We start from the raw sequence: 16,535 nt of genomic DNA on the forward strand, positions 1-16,535 counted from the left end.
GTGTGTTCAAATCCAGGTTCGACAAGATATTTCTTCAGCACCGTGCTTTTGGTATTATAATTGTTGTCAAAGTATTAAACGGCTGGAGACCTGGATCACTTCGCGTTTTCCTCCTACGTTTAGGACATGTGTGATGTAACTGGAATAATGTTAAAGCACCGTTAACCCTCCACTGTTTGATCGAGGAAATACGGTACACGCCACTGTGGGCAACTACAACTGCTAGTATGTACTGAAGAAATGAATGGCAACATACCACTTCTTCTATTTGTTGTGTCATCGACCTATTTATTTCCAACCCACTGTTTAACACAAAAAGGTGGTGGGACTGGCGTCTCCGATAAACCGCCAAGACCATTTGCAAGTGTAAACAACGCTCGCTTTGCTTTCAGTGGTGAACTGTTATGGTCCTGGTATGGTGATCGATCTGTTCTCTCTGAAAGTCTGAGTTGATCACCTGCCAAGCAGACTTTGCGCTACGGTCCCGTCATAGATACACAATCTCAGCTGAACCGGCGTATTGAGCTGATTGTATGGCGTGTGTCGCGGGTTACATACCCCCGACTGTATATACTTGGCGTTCTGTAGAACGTTTGACCTAACAAGAATCCATAAATTTTTATGTTACAAGGTGCTACACGCGAGGTCATTCTGGTATTGTAACTGCCCTTGACTGTACAAATCAGTCAGTGAGTTACTGACACAAGATATAGGCTCACACATTATGCCGGTGAACGAACCGTGAAGGCGGGACGAGCGACCGCTTTACCCACTAGGCGAGTCCGTCGGCCTAATGAATGAGTGAGTGAACCAAGTCAAGGCAGCTTTGACCTGTATTTCAGTTTAATCACTATGTGTCAACTTCATGTGAATTGAAAGCCCGAGTGGTTTAGGTATTCGACGTTTACCACCTTGGAGACACCGACGAGTGGTTAGAACGTGTAGAATTCAGAACGAATTACCACCTTGGTGACACCGACGGGCATGGGTGCAGAACGTGTAGAAACAGAATGAGAATTCAAACTCACGACGGGATTCAGGCATTTGCCCAGTGACATGTGGAAGGAAAGCCTGAAGTGATTCTGCATGAACTTCGACGTTTTACACTCTGTTAACACCCACGAGTATGCTGTTCAGGGGGCGGATACAGCTTTTTAGTGTGGGGGTGGGTTTGCATACTATTGAGAAAAGGGAGGGTGCACATGTCATTTTCATCCGAGTTTCAATGGTCATTTAATAAACTTTCAGGACGAGAGGGGTGCGCACCCCTGCACTCCCCTTCTGGATCCGCCTATGCTGCTGAAAAACATTGAAACGTGATTAGGGCGAACTGGGATTAAAATACACTGTAGACTCAAGGTCCAAAATACGACCATAATACCGATATCAAATACATAACTTCTAAATAACCTTTTCCTAGTTGTTTCCTATTTAGTCAAACATGGACTTAAATACTTAATTTTGACTGGCAGTTTGCGTGTGAAGCCCTGTTTAGTTCTGGGTTAGAATTGGCTAGTATAGGAACATATGCTTGTCTTAAGAGGCGACTAATAAGTGGTTGACTCATGTCATCGCGTCTCCACTGTCTTGAAGAAACCAATCACTGGATTGTCTGAGCAAGACTCGCGACTGTTTTAGTTCGTATCTAGATGCGTAGAATGTTGCAGTTTTATGGCTTTGTAAAACAGTTAACTAAACGTTTCGCAAGCGGGCTAAGATATTAACTCCTGGAAACAAGTAACATTCTTACATCAAATATTGATAGTCGATATAACTATAATCATACGGATATCCAGTTAATGTTTGGTGATATCCACATTTAGAATAACACATTATTGTCTGTTCATATTTAGAAGGAATATTTTCTGATGACATATCGGCGTTCATTCCTCATTGCAGACGTGGTGAAGTGCACGTTATAATTCACTTTGATGGTTGATCAACTGACCCAGCGACATTCCTGCTAGCGTTGTCATAGCACTGTTGTGTGGTCTTATAATAGCCTCACCCCACTTCAAACATTGACAGTGTGATCTTGTGGAAAGGGTGTTGTGTGTAATAGTAGAAAGGAAATGGAAGTGGGGGCGGAGGAAAAGGGATTGGTATATCTAAACACTAAAGAGTCAGTTTGGATGGAAATGTCTTTTTTAAGAAAATGGGTGCTACGTGTTTAACTGTGAAATTAGGGGAACATTATAACTAAATGAATGATTTGGGCAAACAATTTAGTGACTCTACGGAACAACCAGTGCACCATTAATTAGGGGTGAACCACGGTACGGTACGTATTGCGGTACACGGCCTTTGGTTCGGTCTGTTTCGGTATATGAGATATGCTCATAATGCAGAAAACTGACAAGAGACAAACCTTACATTGTTCAATGACATGGAAAAAGATAACCATAATCTTTGTTATTTTGACAATTTGTCATTTTACGACACGACAGAAATGACGGTACGAAAACCGAATTTTGGATTGCATTACGGTATACCGAACCGATGGCAAAATACATGTACCGCGGTTCTACTAATACTGCGGTATACCGTTTCACGCCTATACCATTAATGTTTATTATTTCAAAGTCAATTGCGGTTTGGGACTTCTGAGGTAGCAGTGACCTCCAGTACAGAGTGTTTGTCCCGTGAATCCGTGAAAAGTATAAACTGGTTAATGATGATTGTGATCGTGCATCAGTTATATTAATCATCACTAACAACTCCGTGAGTATGCGTAAATGGGTTGGGGTGCCTGTTATGGCAGTATAAATACCTTACAAATACACTAATGGTGAACGAGATTCAAACATCCATAACATAAACCACTGAAGGAAACACAGTATCATGGATACTGTCTTTATTGGTTTCAATTGGTTGTTGTCGGTTTGCAGTCGGCAATATTCCAGTCTGTAAATAATCGAGTCTGGACCAGACAATTCAATGGTCAATATCGTGAGCATCGATCTACGCAATTTGTTTACGATGACTTGTATCAACCAAGTCAGCGAGCCTGACCACCCGATCCCGTTAGTCGCCTCTTGGAACATGTATGTATTGCTGAAGACCAATTCCAACCCGGATCTTCACAGGTAGACTTCAATAGATACCCATGCAGTTATGCACCATGGCCAGTTAATGTTCGAACCATCTGGTGTAGTTTTGGGTTACTACAACTATGGCCAGCGAGGAAATTGGAGAACATTTCGATTTCATAGAATCAATAAATTCAATGTTTAAGATAACAAATCTGAAGTTAGTGAAACTTCTCAAATTAATGAGAAAACATAAGGGGGTGGTAAAATTAAGTTCAGCCTTGTGTTTGAAAACACTCCTCTGTGTAATCAGTATGTTAGTGTCCTCTACAGGTCTTAAAAAGGTTGGCTTGTTCATACTACTGGTTTGAATCCCAGCAAAGATTTTCCTCCACTTCACTGGAGGACTGAGTTTGGCTTAATGCGGCCTTGAACAGTGTTTCATGTATAACATTGTGTCTCTTCATTGTGGAGGAGAACCCAAGAATTACAATCAGATTCGAACCCACATTAACATATATGTCATAACATATCTCACTGTTCAATTATTTGTGTTTAGGTAAGTACGAAACAAAGACAAAACACTGACTCATGGCATAAAAGGTTTAATGGAATAGTAATAATTTACAGTCAGTATGAATATTAACAGCTTCACATAAAACAGGTCTCCGTACTGGTGGTCTCTAACCTTACCAACCAAACAGTATATCTGTAGGATGAACTGGTGGCTAACATCATATACCTCAATTTCCCTCAGCTTTGTTATTCCTGTACCAGCTTCAGATTAAATTCTTCAGAGGCAGTTAGAAGTTGGTGTAGATTCAGATTTATCTAACAAAACTTGAAATCGTACTTTGGCTACATCTGTAACTTGAATGGCAGATACAGCATACAAAAGAACTTAGGGCCTTCAAGGTGAACTGATTATCTTTGTGACCTATTGTGATGTTGAGTTGAGAGAATCAAGAGGTGGAGACTGACTGATACAGAACTTCTGTGACAAGCTAGCACCACTAAATCAGATACATTCGCACACACTGAACAAGAAGAAAAGCATGCAAGTCTCATGAAGATCAGTTCGTTTACACTCCACACTGCGAAGTGGCTGTGGGTGGATAACATTTTCACAACAAAATAATGTAGCATACAAAACATTTGACATTCTGAAACAGTGTCCAAAATAGAATCTCCCTACTGTCCTGTTGCTTGTAACACTTCTGTATAAAATATGTAGATTTATCAGTATTTCTGTCTGACGAAGAAAATTAGAACACATTAATGTTATCAATTTGATTGCTGGTGCAGCAATTTGATTTCTGGTGCAGATTTAACGGATAAAACAGTTGCAAGGCATGACTCCATTTTAAATATTCACATACATGTACCTGGTTATCAGCTTTTGTTTTAATGTACATCTAAAACATTGGTTGGATTAGTTCATTTTGAAGAGCAGACTAATCGTATGTAGAGTATATTTATTTCCCTCTGATGCTGCTTTCGGTGTAATTGTTACTTCTCTTAAATGTTTTCACAAATTTTGCCTGAAACTTTCAACACAAGCTGGTCACAACTATGAGTTAGCAGCCCATCTAGCTTGTAAGGGGAATTGTTTTTAGTAAACACTGGGACTGATACTTAAAGTGTTTTTCCAATACAGAAACTAGATATTCTGATCTTTGCTTTGCTCACTCAAACTAGAACCTGAAGCCTTGTTGCTGATTGATCAAAATCTCCCATGCAAAGGACACTATCATACCTTCAGAGAAATGATCTTATTTTAATGAGAAACATGCTGGGATGACAGCAACACCCTACAGTTGTTACACACTATCAGAAAGACTTCTTGATATGTGGTTCTTGCTTCAGGCATTACCTCATGGTTATCATGCATATTTGAAGTAAGGCCTTAACTGTATTACGATACAACAAATTTTAGAATACCTTGACCCAGGTGCATTTGATCACAAATATGAAGCACATTTTAGATTCAAATACAACCATCATCATCCATTCAAACACAAGTGAATAAGATGGAAATCAACATTTGAAAACCAAATATAATCCTACTAGCCAGGGAAGGAATAAAAAATTTGAGGTTTTCAATGCATTCAAAATTATTACCTAATTATCACTAATTTACTGAATTTACTGAAGTACAAAGCTCGAACACTGATAATGAATAGAAACTCCAACAAAATGTGCCCTCTCCATACAATCGTGTATTTGGGCGATGTGATATTTTCAGCTTGATTAAGAATAGTGTACTGCATCCATCACACATCCATAAGACTGCTGAAAACATACACTGCATTTCATGCATAATCACTGAACATTGCTACTGGCTTCATAAGGACTAAAACTAGTATTAAAATATTGTTAAGCAAGTAAAAATAACAGATCATAATAATCTACATGAAAGCAGTCTAAAATATGCATCCCATCACTTGAGTCAATTTGGCTTAATTAGTCTTTAAATAATTCTTACTCATAATCATAAATATTAAGCACAACCATATGAACATGCTGATCAATACTGAAAAAATCAGTACAATCATATCGGTGTAAATAATCTAATTTTAAAGGCATATATATAAACCTAAGATATATTTTCAATAGAGAGTTCTTACATGTCACCTTCAGATGTAATCTTGCTGAATACTCATGATCAAGTGTGGTTGTAGTTCATGGCAGGATAATGATAATATATATTAAACTCTGTGGTGACGGACAAACAAAACAAATAGTACAAGTAAAACTGGCATAACATGAACTAGTATAACATTGACTAGTGTTACATAACTAGTTTTATGTTAGTTAGTATAACATGAAACAGCAAACATACTGGTTTATATGGCAACATCAACAAGTGAGTGGGCTCAATACTAAGTGCTGCAACAACAGCGGCAGCAGGAACTACATTGCACTACAACGCTACACAATATCACAGCAACTTCTCCATCAGAATAATAGTCTCAAATGCATGACATCATCCAGTTTAAACATTTTCTTCCCACCAAACTCCAGACATATGAACGGGGCCTTTAAATAATCTGGTCTGGGCCAGACAAACCTGTGACTGGCACACACACAACCAAGTCACTGTGGTGACCAAAGTCATGCTGACCTTGCACAATGGTAAGTGAGTGAATAAATTTGGTGTCTGTCTGTTGTTAACCCTTATTTAGTTATATCACAGCATGTCAGCATCACTGTAATGATGCAGGTCATCAGGTCTTAGACCACTCTGGTAAAAAACTGAATGGGTAAGGTTCTATCAAACCTGATAATATAATCAGGATGAAACTGGTATTTGGCAATTGCCATGTCATAGTAATGATATCAGGTGTTGGCCATTGTCACTGTATTTACCTCTGAAGACAACACTTGATTTGAAGTATGTTTTCAAATCATGATGAAATCGATTAGAAAAACACAAACCTCTTGAGACCATTATTCCTGTTGGGATCAGAGAAGATGCTGTGCAGAAAAGAAAGAATCATTGCACTGCATAGGCAATCTAGACGGATATTTCGATACAAAAATAGACATTTAAGGAGTAACGCTTGCGTAGTATTGAACAGCCTGTGGTAGTAAATTGCTAGTATTGCTAAAACAAGATACCTTGTGTAGAGGATTGCATCATGGCAACAGTAACCATGGTAACAGTGGACAAACTAAAACAAACGTTTCACATATTACACCAAAATACAAATATCATACCACCATGAGTATCCAGTATGGTGTTCAACAACACAGTGTTTTGATTTAATCTTCTTATATTTCATATAAGCAAACAATTGGGAACCTACCATTCCATATTCGAGAAGGAGATAAAGGACAATACATGTTTATTATTGAATATAAAAAAGATACCCGAAACTTCCACAAGACATATTTTTCTAGATGTCGGTCATTTGAAACAAACATTTTTTTAAATCTCCAGGCCCATGTAACATTTTTGAAAATTCTCTGGAGCATATTATTTGTCAAAAACATACACCAAGTTTATTAAAATGGTCGGTTCTGTAACAGAAAAACTGCATCTTTGATGTAATACTACCAATTTTCTGACAAACAATGCACAACAGGTGGGTATCCTTGTTGATAATCTCAGCAGTATAAGAATAGAAACAAATCTGCAAACATACAAAATCTGTGCAACCTGAAAGTCTAAATATTGCTCCTTCTGAAGATGATAATGCTCTAGAGGAACAAACATCACATGACTAACATGTTGTTGAATTGTGTCAATTGCTAGTGCTTTCATCAAACTTTAACACAGCCTATTGTCCATTCTTCTCTATCAGTTAGTCAGGTGTGCTGCATAAACCTATTTTCTTAGGTCTTATATTTAGCATTTGTATGTGATAATGAGTATTTCCTTCACAGATAATTCCCATACCAACATACATTTAGTCTTTCCAATGATGGTGTCTACAGTGCTGGGTGATGGCATCAAAATGTGAATAATACTTTGCAAAAGATTTCTTAACATTTGAAAAATATTGCTATCCAAATGAAAGAAAATAATGCTTCTTAACAGTAAGAATGTAATTCAAATGAAGTTGTGTCAAGTATCTGCCACTTGCTTTTTTTAAGGTCTGCACAAATGCGTAGCATGTGTAAAATAGTTTGACATACTTATGCCTGGAATGAGCAGCTTGCACAGTCCCAAGCTGCTGTGGTTCCCATGCAGGGCCAATAGCAATCCCAGCACAAACCTTGGCCAAGCAACAAGCCTTCCACTAACTAGACCTACTTGAATGAGGACTGTTCATTCTTGAATGTCAGCTCTCTCACTTTCCCAATGAGGAAAAGTTTTTTTTGCCATTTCATCACAAACTAGGTTGTAAAGGTTGCTGTCAAATTCATGTTTGTTACTGCAACTTGTACCGGTATGGATGCTGAGCATGTTTTCAAGAATGCACTGTACTACACTCACCAGGTCCACAATTACAGTTTGTCAACTTCAGTAACGATAATCCTGCTCAAGTACATACATATATCAATCAAAAACAATCCAAAGTCACAAATATCTTGTAATCCAATGATGAGTTGTTCGTTGGCATCACAGTGTCAAAAGTGAAGGTCACATGAGTTTGTGCAATGTCACGACGGCTACCGGGGTTATCAGAGCCACGTCTAAAGACAGCATGAACGTTGACTCCACAGTCTGACAACAAAATAACAGAATAAAAACAATAGTGTCAAGTTTGTACAATCACAACATGCATAAATTCAAACTACTTTCAGAATAATTGTTCATTTTTAGCAGTTTTTGTGATGGTCGCTTGTTGTAACATAATAGGTAAAGGCAGATACTATAAATCATTGCCAATCTCCAGGACCTTTATAACTCGGCGACGACATAGGCAATGGTGCCTCGAACACATGAAACACAGTTTGCTGTAACATTTTAAGACATGGAATGACGGAATACTTACCCTTGTTGGATTAAGAACTTGAGGCTCCCTGAAAACACAATAATTCATTGAGCATAATGTAGTAAAACACAATACCTATATGACACGCACAACCCAACGCAAACATTGTAAACGAGAAACTGGTAGACAATGCTAAAAAGGCTAATATATTTGTTCTGTTAAAGGTGCAAAATTGTTGTGACTGTTACAAAGTAAAATGTAATCATGAGGATTAAATCCTACAATACAAGAAAGAATTTAGTGGAAACATATTACATACTTTACAATCTTACATAATATGAGGTTGAGCTGATGAAAAACACACATGTTCAATATATCACATGTAAACATGGTATGACTAATGGAGGGACTATGTTAGTAGTGGGTCAAAGAGCAATCTGGAATGATCATGAGATGAATGATAATTACCACACTGATCTACATTAGGCAATTAGCAAGAGGTCATGCCAGTTGTGAGAGTGGATGAACATATTGTCACCAGGACTGCTCCCATGGAGTGTCTTATGTAATCACAAACATGAAACAGGCACCCTATGAACTTCCAGTGAAAACCATACTCATTTCAGTATGAATGAGATATTGCCGATACAGCATTAAATTTTAACCCAATTACCAATAATCTGAAAGCAACTTTTCTTGTTAAATTGCTTCAAGATTCTTGTTTTCTTTGCAGACTGAAGCAACTTGGAATATTCCACAAGATCATTAGGTGCTGACTAATAAGTGGTAAAGTGCCTCATGGGAGTTTTCAGCTAATTAGCCTCTGCTAGGGTCTAGTTACAAGGATTCAGTCTGAAAGGTGCAGACTGGTGTATTTGTCGCAATACACAGCTAAAGCATTACTGGATGAATAGTGGTCGTATTGATGACAGATGATGTGCTCACCAGACCCCATATCATTTCACATGTTACCTCATGCATCAGGGCTATGACAAAACCCTCCGACTTCCATGTGTATATTAAACACACAGTAACAGTAATGCAACAAGGCTTTCATTCTTACGCTAATGGCAGTGGAAGGAACCAAGCCTTCACTCTAGTATATCAGACAACCACTGTGTTGTGATCTATCAGTTTGTGGATCACTCTTGGGTTATATTTAATTCAAACAAATCCACAAAAATGTAGTGTAATAACTGCAGAAAAATATCAGAAAGATAGAATTGCATGAAATGAAATATTAGTAACTGTGATAGCTATGGGCGTCTACTGAAACTAGAAATGTGCTCAGGTTACCATGACAACTAGCTTACATGAATCAGTCCTGGCACTCTGTCTGTATATCTGTTTGCTCCTGAATGGAATAGATGGGACATAATAGTTAATGAAGCCAAGCATCTAGAAACATTCTATACAGTGAGGGAATGTCGCATAACACACCACTCAGCAATATTACAGCATTATCATAGCTGTCAGAGAACAGCAAAATGAGACTGACTACACACACACACCAACCATCAGACCTTCATAGCTTTCAGTTCTTGCAACATGAGCTACTGGAGAGATATTCCTGACACAGAAACTTAAAGCTTTGAATGATATTGTTTCCAAATCAAATGTGGAAATGTAACATTTAAGACAACTATGCACAGTAAGAATGATTTTATCTTGTGGTTATGAGATCTGAAGAATTACTGTATATTAACATAATGCAAATTACAATAGACATGACCACAGAAAAAGAAACATGCACTGCATCAAGGTGCTTGATGACAATGGTAGAAGTTTTGGGATATCTGCCAAACAGATTTTCATACTACAAAACAGAAAGAACAAATGTTCAACAGGTGAGCATACAAGTGGCAAACATATATCACACACTACACTATGCTGTTTATTCGGATGCAACTTGGCCAAGCAATTACGCTCATTCAGCTTCGATGAAGATCAATTGTTAGTCACTAAAGAGTATATATATTTTACCACTGAAGGGTAGGTTACCTTATAGGCAGCATATTGCAATTGTTATTTTGAGAACTAAAATTTAATGGTCTCTTTAGTAGTTGGTCTGGAGTTTCTTTAAGAATAACCTTGAAACATGCAGACATGCTTTCTTCAGATGAAGTCTTAGATTTAATCTCACTGAGGAACTGAAATTGAAAGTGATAAGTTTGAGAAAGAAATCAACATGCTGACAATTCCTGCAGCTCTACCTGGGTCTCTGGCATTTTAAGCTGAAAAATAATGATTGATGTCAGTGTGTTGGGTGCATTTATGCCAGCAAAGAGCTTCAAATGATCAATCTATTTATAAACTAATAACAATAAGAGGCACACACCAGGTTAAGACATGCTGTTTATTTTTGTTTTCATCTGAAAACCGTTAGTAGGATATTACACACATTCAGACAGATACAGAACCAGATATCTGTCTTAGTCATCAAAACCACACAAAATCAAGCATGATGTCAAATGTACAGAGGTAAAGATGCTGTCAACAAGAACACATCAGTCAGAATAATCTCACGGAAATAATCAAGTAATAATATTTACATGCTGGTTGCAACAATGACATATTGCCTTGATTCATACACAGTAGTGAACCCAGTTTCTGTCATGCTATCACAGAGTCATACTGCAACCTCAGCACAATCCATTTGCAAGTTTTGAAATCACTCAAGCAGGTAAACTGCAACCTTGGCATGGTCCAGTTGTAAGTCTTGCAATAACTTAAAATTACTCTTAATTACTGTCACAGCCATTTTGCAATGTCATACAATCCATTTGTAATAGTTAGGCTTTAAATTTTTGATGATGAAAACCTCTAACTATACAATCTAGTCTTCTCTTGCAACAAACTGCTTAGAGGATACAGCTAAAAACAAGCTAGCAGCACCAATGCCATGTAGTTGCTTACTTGTGCAATCCAGTTACTGTTTTAGACACCCACAGGCAACAATCAGTGAGGCAATCAGGCAACCACACACTTGCAATAACATTGCTACCATGTTAGCAAACAGTAAAAATGTATTAATTAGGTGTGAGAAAGGTGAGAGAACTGAATAAAACTGAACAGAAGAAGAAAAGAGAAACAGAAAAGAAAACAAATGAACAGATTTATTGGGAATAACTGAAGTAAGAAGTCCAAAGAGAGATGACTGTCCAGAGATGAGAAGAGTCTTGGCATGCAGAGGAAGAAAGTTGTTAGAGCATTTGTAGATGTCAGTTGCATCCTCGAATCATGCTGTGTCATGGAGATGGCTGAACAAACATGCTGTGTTAGGTTCCACACATCGTCCATCTAGTGGTCTGCTTAGTTAGATGTGTTTCTGTCTACTGGTCCAGTGTATTCATGATGTCCTCATCGGGCAGCAGGCGAAACAGGTACTTGCTGATTATGCCTTTCTGAAGATCCATTGATCCAAGCTGGGCATATTGCTTACACCACATATACAGGAAATACTAATAAAATTAAAACAGTTTACAACAGCAATAGGTACAAGGCCTATTTATGGCCTATTACACACAGCATCTATTAGGTCAAAATCCAGATTTGATAATTTAATCTGCTAGTAATGACAAGATGGGGTAGTGTGAGGATGTTATGAAAACACATAAACTAAAAGAATGAAATTTAGGTTATCTCATGCAAACAACATAAAGTTGGATCATTAGTTAACATCCTCAGACATAAGATGCTATCTGCAACTTAAAACTTATTTGACAGTGTCAAGCAATCAGGCTTGTAAGGCTTCACACCATGCCAGCAAACATGAACTATTAGTAAGAATCTTCATCCTATACACAGCGAGTCATCCATTGTTAGATCCACGTCTACATTGGACATGCAGCAGCAGCATCTGAAGATGACACTGTCAGTTACCTAGTCCTCCAGTCCCAGCATTTGCCTTCGCCTCCTCCTCCTGGCAGCACGGTCATCCTCCTGACTATCATCAGCTGTCTCCTCTCTCTCCTCTCGGCGTCTTCTCCGTCTAGCTTCCAGGTCATCTTCCACAGGCTCAGCTTCAGCAGCGTCCTGCTTCTCTCTCTCCTGTCGCCTCCTCCGACGCCTAGCTTCACGGTCATCCTCCACAGGCTCAGGTTCCTCCTTTTTCTCTTCCACTGGCTCTTCTTTTTTGGTTCTTCCTTCTCTTCAACTTTTGGTGTTTCGTCTTCATCATCTTCATATGCCCTCCTAAACCTTCGTGGCTTCTTTACTTCTTCTTCTGGTTCTGGTTCTTTCACAGGTTCTTCCTCTTTCTTTTCTTCTTCTAGTGCTTTTGCGGGCTCTTCTTTCTTTTCTTCAGGTTTTTCTTCTTCATCACTGTCATCAAATGGTCGTCTGAACCTTTTAGGTTTCTTTGACACTTCTTCTGTATCTGATTCTTCTTTCTTTTCTTCTTTCAGAGGCTGTTCTTTCTCTTCTACTTTAGGTGGCTCCTCCTTCTTTTCTTCCTCCTTCTTTTCTTCCACAGCTGGAGTTTCTTCTTCATCGCTGTCATCAAATGGCCTACGGAATCTCCTTGTTTTTATAGGCTCCTCTTCTTTCTTTTCCTCCTCTTTCTTTTCTTCTTTCTTTTCCTCCTCTTTCTTTTCCTCCTCTTTCTTTTCTTCTTTCTTTTCCTCCTCTTTCTTTTCTTCTTCCTTTTCCTCTTCTTTCTTTCCTTCTTCCTCTGCTGGGGCCTCTTCTTCATCACTGTCATCAAATGGCCTACGGAATCTCCTTGTTTTCTTGGGCTCCTCTTCTTTCTTTACTTCCTCCTCTTTCTTCTTTTCCTCCTCTTTCTTTTCTTCCTCCTCTTTCTTTTCTTTTTCTTCTTCCTCTTTCTTTTCTTCTTCCTTTGCTGGGGCCTCTTCTTCATCACTGTCATCAAATGGCCTACGGAATTTCTTCAGCTTTTGGGGTTCTTCTTTCTCTTCTGGTTTTTCTTCCTTCTTTTCTTCTTCAGCTGGAGTTTCCTCTTCATCACTGTCATCAAATGGCCTACGGAATTTCTTCAGCTTTTGGGGTTCTTCTTTCTCTTCTGGTTTTTCTTCTTCCTTCTTTTCTTCTTCAGCTGGAGTTTCCTCTTCATCACTGTCATCAAATGGCCTGCGGAATTTCTTCAGCTTTTGGGGTTCTTCTTTCTCTTCTGGTTTTTCTTCTTCCTTCTTTTCTTCTTCTTCAGCTGGAGTTTCCTCTTCATCACTGTCATCAAATGGCCTACGGAATTTCTTCAGCTTTTTGGGTTCTTCTTTCTCTTCTGGTTTTTCTTCTTCCTTCTTTTCTTCTTCAGCTGGAGTTTCCTCTTCATCACTGTCATCAAATGGCCTGCGGAATTTCTTCGGCTTTTGGGGTTCTTCTTTCTCTTCTGGTTTTTCTTCTTCCTTCTTTTCTTCCTCTGCTGGAGTTTCCTCTTCATCACTGTCATCAAATGGCCTACGGAATTTCTTTGGTTTCTTTTCTTCTTTTGTTTCTTCTTTCTTCTCTCCATCAGTCTTGTCTTCCTTGCTCTCCTCAGTGTCTTTTTCTTTCTTCTCCTTGTCTTCATCCTTCTCCTATTGCAACAATGAACGCAAACAATTAAATCACACAGTCAGCAACATCTGTCATTATGTATTTCCAAAATGGCTCTGCGTTCAGACACCTTTCCTCCACCCCAAAACTATAGCCATTCTTGATACCACATGATCAGGGCATACAGGTATTGCCAATAAAAACTTTAACAGGAAGCGTTCTTTATACATGGCCATACCTTTGTGACTGCTTTTGATAACATGGCACCTACACAAACTTTATCAAATCAATCCACAAAGTTCATTCTAATCATGTCTGGTTGTTCTCAAGGTAAAAGGTGAAAGTATAGCAATGGTAACCAATGATATACCTCATCTTTCTTCTTGTCCTTTTTATCCCCCTCCTCGTCTTCCTAACAACACAATTGCTTTGTTTTATTTCACACATTCCAATGTTCATGTTTTATGTTCTTGTTTAATAATTATACTGAAACTATAATGTAACATAAAAATTATTGTTTTCAAACATTATTGTTTACATTTAACAGGACTAACATGGTGAACTTGCACTTGAAATGTAATCGTAATTACTTTCCGTTTTGTAGATTCCTATTCATTATATTACTGTCACAACTCTACATCTACATTACTAACATTGATGTAGTTTCACCTTAAATACTTTTACAAAATATATAAGAAACATCTCAACAAAACAAATCCTACAGCAATTATACTACCTGAACCTTTTTGTCTACTTTCCCTCCTTCACTCTATCATTATAATCAGTACATATGTACAACATAGAGATTTAGAACATCACAGACTGCACACAGCTGTGTCAGATCAAGTTACTGAAATTGCAATGGTTTCACTGTACCATTCTGTACTCCAACATAAAACTTGATGACGCATGCAAATTTGACATAAATTAACTGATTTCCTTCCGCCTTCATCTCATTCACCTATTAATATGGGAATAGCATTACATATTTGTGTTGACAAGCACCTCTTTTCATCTGCTTAGAAAAGAATAGTTTAATGGGTCTGCCTTGTAAAAGGTTATATCTGTCATAAAACCATCCCTTGAACAGAACATCTAGAACACACATCATTGATGTTATTGTTGTAACTTAACAGTTTAAGCTTAAATGGTAGCTTGACATGTCATTACTGAATGACTGAGTTAATGTAAAATGCTGAGAACAATTCTCAACAATACCTTATCTTTTTTCTCCTCCTCTTCTGCAACCTAGCAAAACAGACATTATTCTTTGATGTTAGCAGAGAAACAAACATTCCTTTCACATGATCTTCAGACTTAGTATTAAAGTCAACAGGCTACATTTTACATTTGTCTTGCCAGTATGAGGAAAACCGTTAATGGTCAATAATGTATCTTATACTGAAATTCCATCTAACCGTTGATGTGCCACTGATTATCAATTGCAGCTAGAAACGATACATCCAAGCCGTCTTCCATTCTTAAAAACAATAATTTTACTTTGGTATGTTAATAGGGTTTGTAATCATCAAGAATCAGATATCGGAAGACATATTGCACACTTCCAACAGAACACATGTACAGAACTACTGCTGGCCAAAAGAGCTACAAGCTACTGAAGCAACTCCATCACAACAACTTTTTTCTCTTCCTCCTCTTCTCCAGCCTAGCAACATAGATGATGCTTGTTTCATTCTTTCCTCGAAGACACTTTTGCATAATATAGCAAACAAGCATTGTAATACTGTACCTTTCTAATAAATCGTAAGAATGGCAGTAGTTGTAAATTCAAAGTAATGAAGAAGCAGAGCTAATGCTTAATATCAAGTGATATCAGAGATATCTGTACTTATTTAACTATAGTTACAAAACTACAGCAAACTATAAAGTTCTACAAGGTGAAAATTATAAACTATGACAAAAATACCTGATCGTTTCCACTTTCCACTTCTTCTCCCTAAGAAAGCAATTGAGACTGAATGACTCTTTAAGAGAAGGACAGCAGAACGAGCATCTCCAAAAACAATATTACTGGCCTATCCATCTTTTTCAGACAGCTGACAAGTCATCCTAGCCAGCGTTTTCATTCACTTCATGACCTGAATACAATGACAACCACTCCTTTTCCAGTCACCCAGATCTTCCTCTACTAATTAAGTTCATTGTTTCTATTTACTAGTAATTGCCAGTAATTAAACAGTAAAATAGGTCAAGTACTGGAAGAAATTAACTCTATCAGTCCAAAATGTTGAATAGACTAATATTTTCCTGTGCTGCATGTCAAGTGAATGAGTTAATCTATAACTTGATGTTTCCCTGTACAGGTGGTCATTGCACACTCTAATTAATAAGTCTCCTACAAAATATCATTCCATCACACATCCCAGAAGAAAACATCACTAGAAGTCTAATAACCTTCTTATTATAATTCTACAAAATATGTACCTTCTCCACCTGGTCTTGTTCTTCCTCTCCCTAAACAACAAAAGTATGTCTCGCTTTAATGAAAATCCCAGTCAAAACATTGTTTACTAATGGTTATGGTTGCTGTACAATGACATCTACATCAAATGCTACACATGATTCAGCAAATATTTATCTTAGGATGCTCATTGTCAAGATTTAC

The 16,535-nt window shown here is 37.9% G+C and overlaps 1 protein-coding gene across 16 annotated transcripts in view; it reads right to left on the reverse strand.

Moving 5' to 3' along the window:
- Positions 1-3,618: 3,618 nt before the first annotated feature.
- LOC124281721 (golgin subfamily A member 6-like protein 22) overlaps positions 3,619-16,535 on the reverse strand; it is a 30,617-nt gene continuing 17,700 nt past the window's right edge. For 4 of the 16 annotated variants that reach the window (XM_046717687.1, XM_046717692.1, XM_046717691.1 and 1 more), the window contains 4 exons: positions 12,296-13,950; positions 10,627-10,647; positions 8,474-8,501; positions 3,619-8,202 (listed from right to left, as the gene is read on the reverse strand). In XM_046717687.1, coding sequence (XP_046573643.1) covers positions 8,119-8,202; positions 8,474-8,501; positions 10,627-10,647; positions 12,296-13,950 — 1,788 coding nt within the window. In that variant the 3' untranslated portion in view covers positions 3,619-8,118. Of the gene's footprint in view, positions 8,203-8,473; positions 8,502-9,726; positions 9,768-10,626; positions 10,648-12,295; positions 13,951-14,279; positions 14,322-15,127; positions 15,158-15,836; positions 15,867-16,354; positions 16,385-16,535 lie in introns of all 16 variants that reach the window. The other 12 variants (XM_046717676.1, XM_046717679.1, XM_046717683.1 and 9 more) reach the window with 9 other exon arrangements.

The sequence above is a fragment of the Haliotis rubra genome, unplaced genomic scaffold (assembly GCF_003918875.1).
Source record: "Haliotis rubra isolate DU_JTF1 unplaced genomic scaffold, ASM391887v1 Scf289, whole genome shotgun sequence".
Lineage (NCBI taxonomy): Eukaryota > Metazoa > Mollusca > Gastropoda > Lepetellida > Haliotidae > Haliotis > Haliotis rubra.